This window comes from Stegodyphus dumicola, chromosome 7 (assembly GCF_044657685.1).
Source record: "Stegodyphus dumicola isolate Sdum_Otavi_A_Nest chromosome 7, ASM4465768v1".
Taxonomy (NCBI): Eukaryota; Metazoa; Arthropoda; class Arachnida; order Araneae; family Eresidae; genus Stegodyphus; species Stegodyphus dumicola.
In genome coordinates this window covers 79,697,246-79,719,015 of record NC_140774.1, presented here as the reverse complement: position 1 = coordinate 79,719,015, position 21,770 = coordinate 79,697,246, and the positions used below count along the sequence as shown (strand labels likewise).

The 21,770-nt window shown below is 30.3% G+C and overlaps 1 protein-coding gene across 3 annotated transcripts in view; it reads left to right on the top strand.

Annotated features, from left to right (window-relative positions):
- The window catches only part of snz (sorting nexin snazarus), a 135,690-nt gene that overhangs the window by 67,533 nt on the left and 46,387 nt on the right, over positions 1-21,770 (top strand). For all 3 annotated transcript variants that reach the window (XM_035351503.2, XM_085820510.1, XM_085820509.1), the window contains exons 11-12: positions 6,100-6,219; positions 10,537-10,684. In XM_035351503.2, coding sequence (XP_035207394.1) covers positions 6,100-6,219; positions 10,537-10,684 — 268 coding nt within the window. The remainder of the gene's footprint in view (positions 1-6,099; positions 6,220-10,536; positions 10,685-21,770) is intronic.

Below are 21,770 nucleotides of genomic sequence, written 5' to 3'. Positions count from 1 at the left end.
CGAGTCGGTCCAAAAATAACTAGAAGTATTAAACTTAAGACATTTACTTACTTGATGGACTAATCTTACGGACAATAAAGCTTCCATTAATTTCAGTCTTGGTAATGTAAGACCTTTCAAAGGAGCTACACGACTTGTAGAACAAATAAAACTGATACTTATCCTCCTATCTTCAGATATAGCTCTTAGATAAGACACAGTTCCATAGGCTAAAAGAGATGAATCTAAAAATGAATTTCAAATGAAATAAATTTACAGTTCAAATTTGAAAAATAACATCTAGGAATCTGGAGATCTTCTAAGTGTTCGACTTCACTGCACCACAACTGCCACTTGTGATCCAGTGACGATGGCAGTTTGTCATCCCAGTCCATGTCATGACTCCACAGTTCTTGTAGAATGCACTTCAGCTTTATAATGAAAGGTCCAAGAAATCTGATAGGATTATAAATACGACCCACTACTCAAAGAATAAACTTTTTCGAAGCAGTTCCGTTCTTGACAAACTTTGATAATTCTTTCACGTTGAAAGATATACTGTCCGCATCTGGATCCCAAACTAGACCCAACACCTTGGATGGTGAATCAAGTCCCATACTTGAGCTCCTTTCCTCATCGATGTCGAATTCAGCATATTTCCACAGCTTACGCAGTTCCACGGAATTGGTTTTCCATTTTCGTTTTATCATGCCACATCTTTTGAGAATTTCTACACTTTCAGTCATAATTTTCAAAGCCGCTTGCAAGTCTTCTTCGCCTCCAATTAAATTGTTGACATAAAACCATTCTGATAGTAATTTGCAAGTATCAGGAAAGTCTTGTTTACATTTATCAAAATGATATTTCAGAGTTGCAGCTAATAAATATGGGCTTAGTTTTAGTCCAAATAAAACTCTACTAAAGTTCATTTTTTGATATGAATTAGAACCGATATCATCAGTCCAGAAGAATCTAGTAAATTTTCTGTCACTTGGATCGATCAAAATTTGTAGATACGCTTGCTTTATATCCGCTGTGAAGGCGATTGTATTTTGCCGAAACTTTAAAATCATTTCAAATAGATTTGGATACAAGTTTAGTCCTTTAACTAAACAGTCTGAACATCTACTATATACTGAAAGTTGTCCTAGAAGAACTATCAAACACGATTCGAAGTCGACTAGTAGATTTGTCCTCGCGAATGACCGCGTGGTGGGGTAAGTAGAATGACTACTCAGAATATGACACTTCAATATCTGACGACGAATTCTCAATGATACCATCCTTACGATAATCATCAATTACCCTTTTATAATCCTCATAAAAAGCTGTATCATTTCTAAATCTCCTAACCAGACCATCGAAACATTTCCAAGCCACTTCTCTATTATTTGCTAATTTTTCCTGCATACCTGGTTTCCATGGCAACTTTACACAATACCTTCCATCTACGAACCCAACAGAATTATTAAATTCATCAAGTATCTCCTGTTCCACTAAAGTCAAACACTCCGCTTCCTTGTTTTCAATACCTAAACTTCCCAGTTCCCAGAAACGCCTGAGTTCAGCTGACACAGTGCTTTGATCACCCAAAACTAAGTTTACAGCAGCCATTTTACTCATATCACCACAATTTCCCTGCGAGGACCATCCAAGTTCAGTATTTACAGCTACCAATGACGTACTTAACCTTTCAAAACCTTTTTTCAAATTCCAATAAAAATCTATACCTATTAACAAGGAAATTGCATTATCATCTGATGCTTGATTATATCCCCACGTTAAAATGAATCCCTTGGCTTCCATTTCAGCTCTTGTACTCTCATTCGGCAAATTAATTGCAGCCCTCGAAATTTCATCTGTTTCCAATGCCTGTATTACGACTTCTTTTCCATCTAAAATATTTTGCAATCTTACTTCCACTCTGTGACATGTTTGCAACCAAGGATCCTTTGCTCCAAATGAATAAATCATTAATGTTTCTGACCCTAGACATTTTAATCCCAACTTCATAGAAACATTTCTTTTAATAAAACTCTTTTTACTATTGTTATCAAACATTGCAATAACTATACCTGATGATTTACGACCAGCAATTTCTGTCCTAACACACTGCAATAAAATCACATTCCTATCATTTACAACTGAATTCGAAATAGTAGGCTGAATTTCCATTTCCTTTGGTTTTTCTTCTTCCGGTTTTGAATTAGATTTACACTTGCTAGAATTTTCAAATTTAAAACAAATAGCTTTGTCACGTCTACCAAAGCAGAATGAACACTGTTTAGCATTACATTTTTTCACAAAACAGTTTGTTACAACACAACAGACATCTCCTTTCCTTAATCCCTTTTTTGTTGTACAGTCATGTTTTCACATTCAGTCTTACAGTGACCTTGACCACAGAATAAACAAACTTGGGAAGTTTTCGCGATAAATTCTGTTACTGACGTGTGTTGATTATTACAACTCGGAAGAAAATTTCGTTTCTGATTTCCAAAATTGTTTTGTTTGTGTTGATTAGAATGAAAATTATTATATGATGATACATTATTAGAATTAATACGGAATGCTTTTTCTCTTGCACTAATAGCATTATGTAAAAACTTCATTAATTCCTGTAAATCATGACAATTATTTATATTTTGCTTAGAAAATTCAAAAGTCAATTCTCCTGGCAGATTTTTTAGTATTATGTTAGTCAGTATTGTTGTGTATGTTTCCGATTTGACATTTATTTCCTCTAAACATCTAATTTGAGTTTGAGCTTCAAAATAAAGGTTACGAAGAGCCTGGATGTTGGACGTATTTTTTACAGGTGCCAAATTTAATAAATTTGACAAGTGAGCATTTATTAAAATGTCTCTTTAGCCAAATGTTTCAGAAATTAATTTAACAGCCTGTTTATAATTCTCTGGAGTAATTGAGAATCCTTTAATGCTAGCTAAGGCTTTACCACCTAATAACGACTTTAAATAGCAAAATTTGTCAACCTCAGTTAAATTAGAATTATTATGCACAGAATTCTCAAACTGATTCGAAAAATTTAAATATTCTGAAGGCTCACCATAGAATCGAGGAAGCGAAAGTTTAGGAAGTTTAGTTCTGTTTTCTAAATGCAAAGTTTTATTTTCTACGTGAACATTTTCTGGATTTACTGTTTGTTCACCTGGCTGATATGGAACTTTTCCAATCGATTTAATTTTGTTTTGCAACTTTACTTTAACTAGTATTATTTTTTTGTTATATTCATCTACTGTGTTAATTTCATCCTTAATTTCTTGTTCTTCTTTCAACAATTCATCAATGTCACTATTTAGTATGTTAATAATTTCAGTTTTACTATTCAACTGTTCTAAATATGAATCACATACATCTATGTCAGTATCTGATTCATTCAAATATCTGTTTATCTTTTCTACTAACTTTAAAGTTTGTGCATGATGTGTGTCACACTTAGTTCGAAGCTTTAACAATTTAGCCATTTTTACAATTTCTAGCAACAAATTTTACCCCTCAAATACTTTAACAATAAATTCTAAGAAAACACTGTAATTTTCAACAAGTAATCACACTTCAAGCATTAACAACAAATTCTAATTCTAAGAAAACACAACATTTTCTTACTTGCAAATACACTCATTCGAACTTCCAAATATCAATACAAACATTCAGTAAATGCGAAACCGAAAGTTGTAAATTTTTTCCAAACAAGATCAACGACATCGAACAACTTTACTACTTCAACAATTACAAAATATTCTATTCAAACAAATTTTCAACAAAATTATTTACTCACCCCACCATTATGATATCTTCCGGCCGACAGCAGCACATATTACAAAGCGATTAACGATACGAATGCGAAATTCAAAAGGCGAGTAATAACACTGACGATTCTTCTTCGAATGCTGTTTTTGTTTCGACGAGTTTGCATCAGTCTAATTTTGATCTTGATTTGGTATACAAAAATACATGATGATATCTTTCGTTTATATTTAATGAAAACATTAAAATATATCACAGTAATACAGACACATCGCAACGGCGAACCACAGTTACATAATGTAAAAACACAAGAGAATTCTTTCAGCGCAACAGCGCCCTTCTTTACTATGAAAAGTTCAAACAAAACATATCCTGAGCAGGTAATACTATGCAGTTTTCATGCTTATATTAGCAGAGCTGAATAGTAATGTTATCTGAGACAACATTGCATGATTTTTCTATGAAATGATCTTTGACAGATGAAATTTGCCATAATCATCCGGATTTATTCAACAGCAATTCTCCATCATATGTTCGATGTTTTCTATAATTCTGCAATTTGTGATACATCCTTGAAGTGAGGAAATGCAAACTCTGCTTGTATCTCTAAAATTTTATAATTCACAGGCTGCAACACTTTATTAAAAGTCATTTACATGACAAAAACCCATCTTGATTATGCAGTTAGTTCTTTTAGTTTCCACAGATGTCATTCATTATATATAGTATATATATATAGAGAGAGAGAAAATTAAAGGGGGAATACTCCTATTAAAACTCTATTATTTAAAATTAAATTAAGAGAATTACAATTTTGTTATTTTTAAAATAATATTAATTTTTTTTTTAAATTTAGAATTTAAGAGTATTTTTTACAAGTATTAAATAGTAAAAGTCAAATTGATATGGAAGAATTGCTTTACTAGCAGTGGCCAATAGTAGTGGATATGCATCTGCACATTAATCAGAATTTAGTCAACAAAGAACACAGTTATAATTGAATAATTAACATTTACATTTTTAAAGTAATCTGTGCTCTCAAAGAAAATATTCTGCACAAAGAACTGTAGGTTTGCAGATGCTAATTTGTGAAATGCATAGAAGGTATACAGCTTCCAAGAAAGAATGTTTACACCTATGAGGTAATACTATTAAATATGAGGTTTCCATTAAAACAAACTTTCAATAAAATTACTCTTTTCTGTAGATTCTTTTGCTAATAAGCACTGAAATTAAGATAAATCACAAAGTATTTACAATGTTTTCCGAATATTTACAGTTATTCGAAACACATTGTAAATACAGTTTGATTACTACCAATATATTAATATAATAATAATTTGATTACTACCAATAGATATTAAACAAACATACATGAAATAAACTGCTGCGATTTTGAAAACCTTTATACATCTTTACTGCTTACAGATATACTCGATAGTCTGCTAGAAATTCTAAACTTATTTCCTTAAGTTCACTCAATAATTAGTTTTGAAAATTAGAAAGCCTTCCTTCAGGGTACATTATTCAATAACTATATTAAATTATACAATATTTTTCTACAAGTCACAGGAATTCCTATGGGCTCTTGTTTACACAAGAATATAAATTTCAGCTTAAATTGAAAGCACCAGAATTAAAACTATTTGCAAATATCTACAGGTACATAGATGATATTATTACTTTCAATAATAATAAAGCAATAAAAAAACTCAAAATTTATCCAGTCATTCTCAAAATTAATCCTACTAATAATAGTAATAATCAACAAGTAATGGACTATATTGATTTGCAAATTATTGATCATCACACCATAAAAATTTTCAACAATGTGGAAGAAGTCTTTGATTTACCCTCTCCCTGAGAAAACAATCGAAGGCTCTAGGAATAAGTGAGCTAATACGGACTTATGGACATAATATATAAATAGAATTATATCAATATGTCTTTATGATAAAACCATAGGAGCATGCTGTTAATTATTCCAAATAGAGTTATCTCAGTTTCTCTGGCACTTAGAGCATATTTGTACAAGTCAAAACTATTTTTTAGTTCTTGGTACTTATTCTTTTCTTTGGTGTATTCAATTAAACCCCTCAACAGTAATTTTTATTCAATGCCTTTGCAGATTTATTTATCACTCATTTTATTGTTAAAAGTTTTTTTCGAATTATATCAGATGTGAAAGTCTGTATTAACTTGAAAAATTTAAGATTTAAACTTTTCTCTTGTTTTATTTTGCAACTGAGTAGAATGGTTTTTAATTTAGATATAAATATCACCATTTTTCTTAAAAATCATTAGTAGTTTAATATTTTAATATTATCCTCAAACTACTGTATTTTAATATAGGACATGTGGCATAAGTTAGGTAATGACATTGTTCAAATGTATATACATAACCAGTCGAGTGGTGTTCGTCTGAATAAAAACACATTGAAAGGGATTGAAGAATTCATGATGGCGAATAAAGTAAGTGAATTCAAATGAAATTTATATATAACTTTTGTGTATGAGTAAAAGTTTTTATAAAAATAATTCTTTAACTATGCATTGTGAAATTTTTTATATTTACATTTTTGTAATGGAAATGCATTTTCTAACATAAAAGAGCAATTTTCTACCAGTTTTCTAAAACTGAAATGTATATATAAAGTTAAAAATAAAATGCAATAAAAAAAAGTTTTTTATACTATAAGCTTTGATTTAAAATGGGTGTAATAATTAATGAACTTAAAGCAGAAAAATAAATTTTCATACTGTTTTATTAAAGCTGGAGATTTAACAATTCTGTTTGCAAAATTCATCTACAGTTTTATATCATGAACAGTAAATGCGTGTGATGCTCTTGCTAATGGTAATATAAAAATAATTACAAATATATTTAACTCCATTCTTTTATTATTCATAACATAGAATTTTAGATCAGTTTCGTAAAACGAATTTTTTAATCCCGTTTTCATAAAACTGTATGATAAATTATATATCTGTTTCAGTTCATTAATTATCATATCAATTTTAAATAGAAGCTGATTGTACAAAAACCGTTTTTTAATTGTATTTAATTTTCTGTCTCAATTACATGTTATCTGTATATATTGAATTAACCGCTTGCCTGATTATCCCGAGTTATCTCGGGTTCATATATATTGCAGTTAATTATTATCCCAAGAAAACTCGGGCGAAGCAGAATTTGTTAGTACAATTTCTTTTATCACGGTTTTATTCGGTCTGGAGGAAATGAAAGGAAATATTCAGCTTTGATTGGCAATTTGCCAAATTTTGTTGGTTGCGTGATTCTTTTAGAGGGACTGGTTACGTGTTTCCCTATTGTATAGTATACGTTGGCTTGTGGATTAGTTATGTATAAAGAAGGAAGCATGCGTTGGAAAAAAATAAAATAATGGCAATGATGCAAGATAGCGAAAGCGATGATTTTTCAGATAGTGATTATGAAAAGGTTGGGGGGAAAAAATCAAATTCCACGAGACAGTGTACTCTGTGCTCCCGTGAAAGAGATTCCAGCAGTAAGCCAGTAAGAAAAGAGACCAGATACCAGTGTAGAATGTCAGGCATCACTCTGTGTTGTCCCTTGTTTCAAAAACTATCATACAAAGATTAATATTTCACTTTTTTCCGTTTGCCCGAGATAACTCGGGATAGTAAACTAATATTAAAAATAAATGCTTTCACCTTCAAAAAATTAAAAATTCAACTTAAAACCTACATATTTTGATTTGTTTCATTTTGTTGTATTTAATAATAAAATAAAAAAATGTGATGATTTTTTGCAATTTTTTTCAAAAAAATTTGTAAGGGAAGCGGTTAAAAAACCTTTTTTCAACAATATGTAATGATTTTTTACATCCAAGAAATTCTATAATTATTTTAAAGGGCATCAGAGTTTTCATTAATCATAGTAACATATTTTAAAATAGAAGTAAGTAATAAAGTTTGCATGAATTCTTAAGCAGTGGTGTTGTTTTCATATAGAAGACAGAACAGTCAGAACAGACCATGTCAATTTGGATCAATATATTTAGAAAATAAGGTAGACGGATATGAATCATGCAAGTAAATAATTTTTTTTAAAAACTTTGTTTCATTTTTGTTTTAAAAAAGAGTGAAGAGTTTGTGATACTTAACAAATTATCACAACCACCTTAATAGAAGTCGCCAAACTTTAGCAACGTTACATATAACAGTTCTTTCTTTAGGTGACTATATGCATTATAAGCTGTAATCCGAAAATTCCCTGAATCACCTTTTTCTTCTGTAAAAAATCACAAACTGCACCAAGGTAGTTACACTAATACCTAAGTATCGAGTTTGTTTTGAGAATTTCAGATCTTTATAATGGATATATTTTGAGATTTTAAAATTTTAAAGTCCCATAAAAAATATATTACATATCATTAAAAAAGAAAATCAACTTGCTAAAAATGTATATAAGCTTGGAAAAATTAAATGAAAAGCCACAGGGTAGATTTCATTGCAAATAATTTTAAATGCTGATCAATTCTTAATATTGTTGTTTTTGAGATAGTAAGTATGCCAAGGTATCTGTGCAGAAGTGATGAGAATGATGTGACATAATGAAATCATAACCTTGAGAGTAATATGTCTGCAATTGATGTGATGACCAGTAGAAATGATTTTCCCCCTTCTGCTTGAACTGTTACATATTTTTTAAGTAAATGTAGAAAATCCTCCAATTAAAATATTTTATTCTTGTTTTAAAAGGAGACAAAGTGTTTTATAATTGGTGAAAATTTCAAAACTTTATGTTTGTACATTTTTAGATATTGAAATTTTAAAATCATGCCATCAAATAGTTGAAAAAATTGAGTGTTTTTTGAAAATTAAAAGGATTAATCAAAATAAATTGTACTACAATCAAAAGTCGTTAATCCGGACTCGTCAGGACTTTAGCGATTCCGGATTATAGATCATCAATTTAAATCTGGTAAGATGGCATGCAGAAATTATAAAATTAAAAATATGAAATAAAGAACAATTATGATCTAAAGGGTATCAAAATTTACAAAACAAAAGCTTAACATATATTTGTTACATTTCTTTCAATGTAAGTTGTTTAAGTTGCTTCGTTTTATGTGATAATACTTTCTCTTTGCGCACATGCATATTCACAGCCGTAAAGGTCTTGCGCACATGCGCAGAAAGTTTGTAGCTTTGAGGTCCGGATTATGGGTGTCCGAATAACGACTTTTGACTGTATTCGGTTTCGAGGTCTATAAAAAAATTGCAGCAAAAATGTATGCGCAAAAGCGCCAAATCTAGCAAACGCGCCCATTTAAACAGTGCACCAAATCTAGCGTATGCGCTGATTTCAGATTGCGTAAGTTTATATAGTTCTATATTTCTTAAGATGCCATTGAAATACTAGTTTAATTTTTAAACCCCTTTTTGATATTCGATGGATTTAACAATTTGGGAATTGCCCATGACGAAAAGTTGGCAATAGAATTTTGGGTAAAGTGCAGAATCACCCACTGCTTGACGTGTTTTTAAGATTTGCACATACTCGGTATTCATGTGCACATCGACCTATTTTCACTTAAAAAAAATCCTAGAATTGCACAGAAATGGCACTGCACACACCCTTGACTTTATCTATGTGCACATCGACCGATTTTCACTTAAAAGTAAAAGAAAATTGACAAAAATCCAATTGTTTTTACCCTTGTAAAAAGCGGCAAAAAATAAGTGAGCGATTCTGCACTTTGCGGAGAATATTTTCAAAGAAAAGGCATCATTCATTATAGAAAATTACGTTTGAACAACCAATGAGATGAAATTATGCTTTAGTGATAAGTCGGTAGGGAAATAGCGATGCAGGCATCCATTCAGTTATGTTTAGCAATTTTTATATAAATTATAATAATGATCTGAAATAGTTATTTACTCTTATGCTTCCATTCAGTCATGTTTAGCCTTTTTCATATAAATTATAATAATAAAATGTATTATATGAAATTAACCTTTCATCTAAATTAAAACATCAATCTTAAATTGTTATTTACAATTACACTTCCTTTCTTGCCGCACTTATTTTTGGCAGCATTGGCATCAACAATAGTTTGGCAATTTTTTACGGCCCTCGAAACCGAATAGTACCAAACAAAGTATTGCCATTCATATGCAGGAAAGCTTTTTTATAAGCCTCGTGTCCTCAGCCCATGTTCTAGTGAAAAAGGTGCACAACTATGTCTTGAATAATAAGAAATAAATACAAATATGTCAACATAGAATTTTTTTGTAGGAATATCATGCTTAATCACAAAACTAATTAGTGCATAGATGAATTAATTAATCCATTAGTTGGTAATAGAAGTTTCCATATAACAGCACAAATTAATTGTAAATTAATCAAATGTAACCTGTTTTAGTTTTATATTTTTTAATCAAGTTATTATTTTTATTTGTAAGCTATATTTGAACCACTGGCAAAAAAAGTGCAAGATCTATTCGAATTCCTGTTTCCAAGAATGTTGTGACAATATCTTGTCAGAAGATTGGTATCTCATTCTTTCTAAATGACAAAGCCAAGCTTGCAAAAGCTGATTCAATTATGTGATAAGATTTTTGACTTGTAGTTTAATATCTTAAGGAGGAAACGTTTATTTGCAAGTAAAATACATCAAAATGTGTTTACAAAAAATTTTTATTTTATGTATTATGTTTTCAATTAACATGCCTTTACTATATGCTTATTTTTATTAGTAAATATTTAGTTTTAGATAAAATGTAATGAAAAAATTATTTTAGGGACCAGATGCATTTTTTCAAGCTCAGGAAGAAATTTACAAAATATTGGAAGAGCGATATTATGCTTCATTTATTGTTAGTGATGTATACCACAAAATGTTGTCAGATGTTGATAAACAAGGCATAGATTTTATGCAAGAATTATTGGGTAAATATTGTTGCTAAATTTCTTATTTAAACAAGTAAATTTTATTTTTCACAAACCTTATCTCTAATTATATGTATTTGCAGCTACATCATGCAAGTACAAGAAATTCGAATGAGTATATTTAAATGTTCTGTTCCCTTAACACTAGAAGGGCGGTAGTGGTCATTTTGACCCCTGAACACTTTTGACCATTGATTACTTTTGTTTTATTGGAAGAAATTGTTTGGAATTTTTTTACTTTTCCTAAATAGATAACAAATATTTGTAAAAAAATATTCAGTATTCTAGGTTTGTTAGTTTTTGAAATATTGGCATGTATTCCTAGAATGGCGGGCGGGGGTCATTTTGACTCCTTTACCCTCTTTCTGCTCGAGGCATTGTCAAATGACCCATGAAAAACATTCACGGATAAGGATTTTTCAATTGCATTCACTATCTCCCAGAGGGATAAAAACCTGAGTGGTCTCACCACTTTGGGATAAGTTGTTGTTCCTTTGTTTGCAATTATCTATTCGTTTGAAGAAAATACTGCAAGGAAGGTAGATGCGAGGTTTTTCATACTTACATTTCTTTTCATAAATAGTTTATTTTACAGATGTATTTTCCTGTTTGTTAGTTCAGCTTACTTACTGCAGGTGATAACAGTTAGGACAGATGTTTTTTTGGTAATCCCAAATCAGTATTTCAGTACATATGAATTCTGCTGTCAAGTTCATTATCATCTTTCCTTTACACTGTGAGAATCATATGCTGAAATATATTCCCTGCCGTTTTCTGATAGCCTGATATTTTTCAACTTTTACAAAATATGTCTAATAAGCGAGAAAGAGGAATAAATTAAAAAATTGTTGCAGCAGCTATCTGAAAAAGAGTCTTACAGAGGTGAAATTGATAATTTTTCTGTAGAAACTGAAGATGAATTCCAGGCACAAACTATTAGTGAATCCGAGGACAGCAAAGTGAACAAAGAAGGACTCAGCAGAAATAAATGGGCAAAAACGGATCAGAGTATTTGCAAAACTGTTTTTACAGCTTCTGATAACACTATATGGAATGAAATAAATTCCAAAAATTCAGTCTGTGGCCGTGTTCCAGCTTATAATGTTCTAAAAGAAACAGCAAGGCCAACATCTTTTGCAAAGAGTCGTGTTTCTGAGGGCAATCTGTCTAGTGCTTTCAAGTTTTTTATGAATGATGATATCTTGTTGCATATAAAGAAATGTACAGAATCCCAAGCTCATCGGCATTTGGAAATAAAGACTGGAAGTTATCTCTGGCTGAATTAGATGTTTTTGTCGCTATATTGTATGTTCAAGGAGTAATAGGAACAAAGGGCTTAGATTTATATTCCATGTGGTCCGAAACGGGGAGAATACCATTTTGCAAAGAAACTGTATCAAGAGATAGATTCAAAGAAATAAAATGATTTTTAAGGTTCAATGAAAAGACAGCAAGATCTACTCGATTACAGACTGATAAATTTGCTCTTTGCATCGGATATATGGAACAAATTTAATGAAAACTGCAAAACGTGCTACCAGCCAGGGCAAAGTATTACAGTTGATGAACAATTATTCCCATCTAAAGCTAGGTGTAGATTTACACAATGTATGCCTAATAAACTTGAAAATCTGACAAATTTGGAATAAAATTTTGATTATCTGTTGACGCTTATGTTAAATACCTCTTGGATAGATTTCCTTATCTAGGAAAAGATGAAACAGCAAATCCTCAATTACGTTTGTCTGAAAATGTTGTCATTAAATTGTTTAGATGGTGATACCACATCGAAACAAAGGGAGGAATATTATCACGGATAGGTATTTTACTAGCATTAAATTAGCAGAAATGCTAAAATCAAAAATACTGGTCAGCACAATAAAAAAGAACAGAAGAGTAATTCCTATATCTTTGAAAAATATGCATAGTAATCTTTATTCATCGACAATAGTGGAGTATGTTAATATCACACCATCTATCAAGGCAAAAGAAACAAAAGCTGCTGAGCTCATTACATTCTACTGTAAAAAACTGAAGACAGTCTCAAGAAGTTGCCCGATTCAATTGCATTTTACAATGCAACAAAGTATGGTGTGGATGTGTTGAAAATATTCAGTTAAATCAGCTTCTAGATGATGGCCTGTACATATCTTTTTCAATATTTTGGATCGCACAGCTTTAAACATCTGGATAATTTATAAAAGTATAACAGGAAACACCATTAACAGGAGAGATTTTGTACTGAAATTAATAGAGGAGTTATGGCTTCAAAACTCCCAAAGATCTTTCCTGAGTCTACAGCAAAAACACATGAAAAGAAAATGGATATAAAGAGAAAAAAGTGTCAAGTACGGAGATGCAATCGAAACAAATCTCAAGAATATTGTGCCTCTTGTTCCAAAGTAGTATGCGGAAAATGCACTAGAAAAATTATTAAAAATTATTTTTGTATCAACTACATTAATTCTTAATACGTATGTGTAATCTCTAATGTTTCAAACATTAAATAGAATTGAAACGAAATGTTTTACATATTCCATTCAGCTACACATATAATGAATGATATAACTGAAAAATCAGAGAACATTTCTCATTTCTGGATTTAGAGTGAATAATCCTCTAAGTACATAAAAAATATTATTATATAAATTATACTTTATTTTAGTTAACATTAGTTTTAATTTGTGAAACCATTTATTTGAAATCAATTCTTATGTCAAATTAATGAGTTATTTGAGTATGATCCAGTTGATCGCCATGTACTCAATACATTTACATTATTTTAAAATGTCAATAAATCATCATGTGATATTAAATATAAATTATGAAATACATATAAAGTACATATTTGTGCTAGTGTATGGCATTTAAAATTGTTTTACCGTTGTTATTTCAATACTTTCGAAGGGTCAAAATGACCCCTTACCACTGTTTCAGTAGGTAAAATTTTCCCGCCGTTTTCGTGTTAAATTTGGGCCTACCAGCAGCTGAGTTGTAAAGTCACTGAACACTGCTAGTTCAGTCCAAGGTTCTAATCTGACGAACGGCTGCATGGGCATTCTCGTGGTTTTCCCAATGTGCAGTGTGTATACGTGCCAGTTTTCCTTAGAAAATCCCTTGCTAAGGCATTTGTTCCTTAGGCAGATAGCCTGTGAGGCTTTGTCGTAATTACATAAACCAAACCATACTTTATTTTTTTTTTTTTTTTTTTTTTTTTGTGTGTGTGTGTGTGTGTGTGTTATGAAAAAATCCAGGATCTTTTATTAGTGATCCGTTTAAAAACAGAAATAAATTTCCTGAGATATGTTGCATACTACTTTTGTAAAAGTAATGGAAGAAGTATATGATTATTTCTAAAAATATTTTAATACTTGCTGCTTGTCATTTACAAAATACTCTGAAGAGGCGTTTTAACATACCAATATTCTATACAGTTTCTCTAAACAGTTTCAGTCACTCATCTTATATAATTTCTGTATATCTTTTTGTTGTTCTTTCTGAGTTATGTAATTATTGTAATCACATGTACTGAGAATTTTTTCCTTGGATGCATTTATTGTATGAAATGGTCTTTATTTTATTTCCACATGAAGATGTTTGAAAATGATATATAGTGAATGAAAAGGTCATCTTCACTTACTTGGTATCATTTTCACGGTGTAACTCTTCATACAAAATGAAGTGAGAAGATTGCTTATTGAGGATTTCAAGGAAATTTTCACCTTTTCTCTTCTTTTTTTTTAATGGATATAATTAAACAAATAATAGTTTTTCTGTTTTGCCATTTTTTGGATTGACATCTTCGATACATGCAATATTATTCCATCACAGTTAGAATACTCTATTTGTTTATTTTGTCATTTTTGTTGAGGCGATTGTGTTGCGAATGTATGCTCTGCCCATTCAGAATATCAGCAATTTTGTATTGTATTATTTAATTCACTTCTCCTGCTCATTTATTAGTTGCAATAAATGTGTGAACCAATAAATAGTGTTCAATTTTTGACTTAACTGTAAGCATTTCTACAAACTATACAGTAGATTACTTTGGCTATTAATAACCATAATTGGGGCAAAACCTTTTCCTTATTTATTAGAAATTTTGCTTAGATCTTCTATGGGATATGCGTGATATATTAATTAATATCTGTAGTTTTCTTCATTAAATTTTGCATATTTTGTCTGTATGTGTTTACTTATATTTATTTCATACATACATCATTAAATTACATTTTTCAAATATTGTGCATTTTTAACAAAATGAAAAATTTTTCTTAGTCCTGCACTATTTTCTGAAATGCATTTGCTTTTTACATGTGTATGTGTCACATTCTGTGAATTCTCACAGTAGTTCAAATTTTTTTCATCAATTATTGGTATATTTCCTTATTATTATGGCCTCCATTTTATAAAAGGTCCACAGATTATTGATTAATTGTCACTATAAACCTTCATTAAATAGCTGGCAAACCTAACCACAATCATTTATAGTTTGCTCATTGCATTATTATGACAAGCTCTAAGCATTTGTCATACATTTTCATGTAAATGTTAACTATTCATGGTTGCTCATGATTCTGTCATCATGAAAAGAGCTTTGAATATTCTACATCATAACATGTTTTCTTTATCCGAAAGGATTAAAAATATTTGTTTACTAAAAAGTGTAGAATATGTTCTATGGTATTTTCAAGAAGAAGCATTTTACCTCACATTCAAATATGTGAAAATGGGCATTAAATAAAACTTCATATCAGATTTGGGACAAGAGTGAGGCAAGTGATGCACTTACCTTAAGGGAACCGCCAGTAGGAATGCAAAATTATAAATGTGTTTAAAAAAAGGGGGATGACTTAATTTTCAGTTTTGCAAAACATCAAGAAACATCATTGTAAAATATCATACTTAATAGCAATAAAAAAGAAATTTAAAGAATTACAAGTCAGTTATGTGAAGAAAGAGAAACATAATAGAAATGATGTTGGAGCTGACTTTTTTTAATTAAAAATTCTCTATGAGCTATCTATCAAATTTACAAAATTTAGTGCATTGGATGGATACAGGACAACGAGTGACAGGCATTAGATGGACAGATGAAATAACATTTAATTATATTAATGATAAAACTATACTTTAAAAATATTATCTGGCATTTTTAATTGGTCAAAAAATCCTTTGGTATTGACAGCTTAGAATGCCACTTATTGGAAGACTTTATAAGAGGAACTAATTTATTTGTATTCCTATTACACATGGAGAAAAATCCCATGCAACCAGCCTGTTTTGCAGCAAACTGAACCTAGCACAAGTTGACAGCATTTAGCGATTTTATCTGCTCGGCCACAGAAGATGACACACATTGATGGGAAATATGAAAAGCATAAAACTAAATGTTTATTTGTTGGGAACAGCTCTGTGTGTCAGAAATACCAATAGAATAGCTTCCCCCCTTTTTTTGAAATAGGCAAAGTACTAAATGGCATCTACCTAAGAGAAAGAAAACTGTTGTGGAAAAGATTTTGGGGAAACTAAATTTGTGTTTAAATACATATAGGCGAAACCATGAAAATACTCATGCAGTTAGCTCAATCATTAGAATTCATAAGTTCATTTCTTGTCATTCAATTTAATAAATTTTGTGTGTCAAATTACAAACAACCATTAGCAACAGTGGCGTGTGGTAGGTTTTCATGCAGGGTGTGCAGAGAACAACAACAATAATAATAAAACCATAAAAATGTACATTAAACACTTCTTTAACTTTCTATTATTCATTTGTACACAAAATCCATACATCTATCCGTATTACTAACAAAATCATCAGTTACATGATCATAAAACTCTGGTTTTGACTGTAATAAGTGTAACATTTCTTTTTCGGTTGTTATTAGAGATAAATTGCTTAATCTATCCTGGCTCATTGTAATAGCATGCATAATTTTTTACTCTTTTCAATGCTGAAAATTATCTCTCCACCGAAGTAGTTGAAAATGGAATTGTACAAATTAAATGTGCCATTTTATTTGCTTCGCTTAGGGCATCTGCCAAATCATTCAGCATTATATACTGAATAAGTTTCGATAAATTCATTTCGTGGTATGACTCACTACGATAAAGAATGCATAATTCATTGGTTAGATTTATAAAATCGAAATGTTTTGCATAAGCGTTCTTTAACGAATTAAGGCATTCATCCGGAAATTTACTTTGATATTTCTTAAAAAAAAAAATGAAACTCAATAGTTCAAAAAATTTGAGTGAATTTAATTTTTTAAAACGGACATCTAACTGACAATAAATAGTGTCCATTATTTCATAATATGAATTTTTAAAATGTTGGTCTTGGTCTACACTTGAGTTTTGTAAATTTACACGATGTTTTTTTAAATTTGGGGAACCCACTACAGAAATAGTCTCTTCATAAACTTCATCAAATGCAACAGAAGTTCGCATATTTTGAATTACATCTTTTACTTCCTCTACTTTTTGACTAGAATATGCTATATCTAAGTTAGTTTTTTGTAAAATATCAAATAGAACATCAGTATAACTAAACACTTTGGCAAAAATATTTAGGAGGAAATTACCGTTAAATTCTTCAAAAAACATGTGATAACTTTTTGCAATATTAATTGTATTGTTATCCCAGCCTTCTGGATTCTCAATAATATTTTCAAATAAATCAGATAGGCTTTGCCTTTCGCTTTTTATGGTATTTACCAAACGAGATGAATACTTCCAACATGTTTTAGCTAATTTTGGAAATTTTCTTTTAATAATTTCATTTAAAATGTGATTTCGTTTTGTAACTGAAAAAAATGAGGCTATGCCAGAAATTTTTGCAAAAAATAATTTACAATCTTTTATAAACACTACTGATTGCAACAGAACTAAATTAAGTACATGTGTGCAACAATGCACAAACATAGCTTCTGGGAAAATGTCTTTTTCTTTTTTCTGCATCCCATTCAACGCTCCTGCCATGACTGCCGCCCCATTGTACGTTTGAGCAATCAATTTATTCTCACACCCCCAATTCAAAATCATTTCTTACACAACATTACACAAAGCATCTGCTGAGTAATCACCACTAACATCTTTAAAAAACAAAAATCTTTCCACTGGTGCACTACAATTATTAACATATCGTAGCACAACCGATAATTGCGATTTGTGAGATATGTCAGATGTTTCATCCAGCATAATAGCAACGAATGGCGTTTCTTTTACCTCATTTCTAATTTCTGAAATTACAATATTTTTTATCAATGCAATAATATAATTTTGTATTCTATTAGAGGTTCCAGAAAATACAGTTGCAGTTCTTAGATGGGTTGCTTTTAATTGTGTTGAACAATCAATGAAGCCTTTTGTTGATCTAACATTAAATCTATCCTGGCGGTGCCAAATGTTTTTAATAGTACAGTCAAAATTCTTTAATCCGGACACGTTGTGACTTTGGCGATTCCGCATTATTGGTTTTTACGGATTATAGATCATCAATTTAAATCTGGTAAGATGGCATGCAGAAATTATAAAATTAAAAATATGAAACCGTAATTTATGAAATAAAGAGCAATTATGATCTAAAGGGTATCAAAATTTATTAAACATTTCTTTCAATGTAAGTTGTTTTAAGTTGCTTCGTTTTTTGTGCAGTTGTGCAGTCTCTGTCACTTTCTTCATGCCTTTATCCATTTTTTGCAGCAATTCCACTTTTTGTTTGATGAATATCGAAACATGCTTTCGCTTGTAGATCCTTTGGCAGCTCAAGAATCGAAAATTCTTTTTGACATAATCGAAAGTTCAAGCTTACTTTTATAAAATTGCTCTAACAGTCTGCAAAAAATAATAAGCCGGATCGAATTAGAAGATTAAGGAACAACGCAATCTGCAATATTAACTGAAATAGATAATTAGATAATTTTAGCTTAGCTTATACCATTCGTTATACATTAAACACACATGCATAAAGGTATTATGCGCATTTCTGCGCATGCATAACTGCATTATGCATTTACGCATGCGCAGAAAGTTCATAGCTTTGAGGTCCGGATTATGGACGTGCGGATTAAAGACTTTTAACTATATTACGGCATTTATGTGAGATTGTGTTTTTTCATGTTTCTTTGCAGCTTCGTGGAGTGATGATTTAAATCACTTTAGCCTTGTTTTGTCCAAATATTCTTGTCCTTTTCAATTACAACAAAAAATAAACATGGCCAACAGTACAACTTATTCAATTCACTACAACTTAACCATTTAAATTTTTCATACATAGATTTTTTGAAAATGTCCTACGCACTGTTGTCCTTTAATCTTAATGTTTTGCAATAGAATAATATCCGGCATCAGTCTACTTAATTTAACTATTTCGTTTTTTGTAGTAACGTCTTGTCTCGAAACTGGATTTTCCAATAAATCTTTAATTATTGAGACATCTGAGTTCTCCATTCTGTAATGTGTTATTTATTATAAATATAAATTTAAAGAATACAATAAATAAAACATTTACCTACGAGTAGTCGAGGTATAACTATAAAAACAGCTAAACTTACGAGAATTCTACTAGCACTGAAGCAAAAATCATGTCTTATGTTGTATGGTGTCATATCGGCGGCGAAAAAGCAATGCTTCGGACTTCCATGAAAACGTAACAAACGTAGCACCACACAGCACCCGCGGCTGCGGTGCCTCATCATCAGCCATGGACCTTATAAGAAATGGACTAAACCAGTCGGCGACACGCGACATGTCCGCAAGAAAGAGTAGGGATGATGTAACACTGAAACCTATTTGCGTTTGTATCACATAACTGTTTTTAATTACTAAATGTGATACGTTGTATAGTGATGAGATTATGAAAGTCACAGTTTTTTTTCAAATAGGATTTAATATATCTCATTAAAGCAGTTTTTACTGCATTTTGCGCATTTTTTTCATGCGTAATTCTTGTACAAACATCTTTACTTTGGTAAAACGGTAAAAACACTAAGCACAAAGTTTATGAACTTAATTTTGCATAAAAATAAACCAAAATTAAATAAGATTCATAGTCTGTGATGCTTTGAAATAAATAAGGTAAAATTAAACAAGATCTGATAATTTTTTTAAAAAAAAATAATGAACATTTTCAGGCAGTGATTTTCAGAACTATAATAACATTACAAAATGATCATTTATTTGATTACATCATCATTAACTTATCAACATTAAAGTGGAATATTTATTTTAGTAATTTATAAAATTTGTAGCATAAAATTTTCTGAGTGTAATGAAGGGGAAAAAAAAGGTAAAATAAAATCTATAGAAGCATTAAGATATTATATTACGCCCAAAAGGAACCTAACATTAAAGTGGAATATTTATTTTAGTAATTTATAAAATTCGTAGCATAAAATTTTCTGAGTGTAATGAAGGGAAAAAAAAGGTAAAATAAAATCTAGAAGCATTAAGATATTATATTACGCCCAAAAGGAACCTTTTTTTTTAACGTTTTGTGTCTTACCTATATTTATTGAATATCATGTTCTTCGCCCATAAACCACATACATTTGAAAACTGCATATCTTTAGAATTTTCGCACTAGAGATAAAAATGTTATTTTCCGTAGTGTTACGATTGCTTGCTTTGAACTCGTTGAGTTTGTTAATCAAAAATTCGTTAAAAGTTTTACAAAATATGAAATAGATTAAAATAAATTCAAAATTCGCCCATCCAAATGGCCATGCTCAGGTGGAGGATTACATTAATCAAAATTTGATGGCTCTAGATACCGTCGTTTTTGTCACAGTGCGAGAAACATACATGAATTCATGCAGATTCTTTGTTATTTAATTTCTTTAAATATAATACAGGGCGATAATATTTGGTAACAACAATTTGCAAGGAAACACAGACATTTATAGTGAAACAGTGCAAAATGCCGCTTCGAGCTAGTAAATTAAATTAACAGTAAACAAACAACAACAAAAAAAAAAATCTTATGCAGAACTAAAAATAAATTTAAAAAATAATCACTATAAAATACAAGCAAAATTAATTATTACGGTTAAATACAATTTTAATATTAGAATCAAATCTATAAAAATTAAGATGTCAAAAATGTTTATCACTATGATGTATTATGAAATATAACTGAAATAAAATTCCATTATAGATATTGTGCTATGATACTTATCTATAATTTTAAAAAAGCAGCACAATTTAGAATTTTAAACAAAACTTTCAAAAGTTCGTTTTTAAATATTTTAGTATTTTTTACTTATTTACACCAATAAAAATTGCAAGAGAAAATTGCTTGTTTGAAATTTTCTATTAGTTCAGATTTAAAATATTATTTTCTAAAAGAAGTAGTTACAAATTTAATTACAGCATAAGAAAAGCTAAAAAAATATCCAGCCCTGAAAGCGTGCAATAGCTTTATAATTATTTGGAACGCTATTTATGCTTGATAAATATGCTAAATTGTTAAAAATCAATCTCAGTTTCAAAAATAAAAATATGTAAAAATTCTAATTTGTGAAATGAGGCACTACAATCAGCTTTTTCTTGACAATTATACACGCTGCAATAGGCAACCACCGTTAAATTTTTGCAAGGTTGTCCCTACTACTCCGGATGTTATCAAAGGTGACAGCTGGGAACGTGTCTGACGAAGGAGAAAACCCATTTGGGTTGGTCTATTTCTTATAAGGTCCATGTCATTAGCCTGATGACATCAGGATGAGTCATCAGGTTGCTCATTGGTGCCAACAAACCGAACGTCTATTCCATGTGCAGAGAATTTCATTGCACGCTGGCACAATAGAACGAACTGTTTCTTGTTCAGCCAGTGGATTAAATTATATTTATTAATTGATTTTAACATTTGGAAATCATATATTCTGGGAAAAACATCTTGACAATTTTTAAAAACAAAACCAGGGATATGGTGTTAGATAGGTAATAACTTATATACTGTCTGTAAGACACAATGAATGGTAGAATTTGAACTGTTCTGTTAAAATTTGTTTCTTTTTTTGTTAACAAAACAAAATTGTTTTTCAGGGTATTATTTCTATAAATATAATACATCACTGAAATT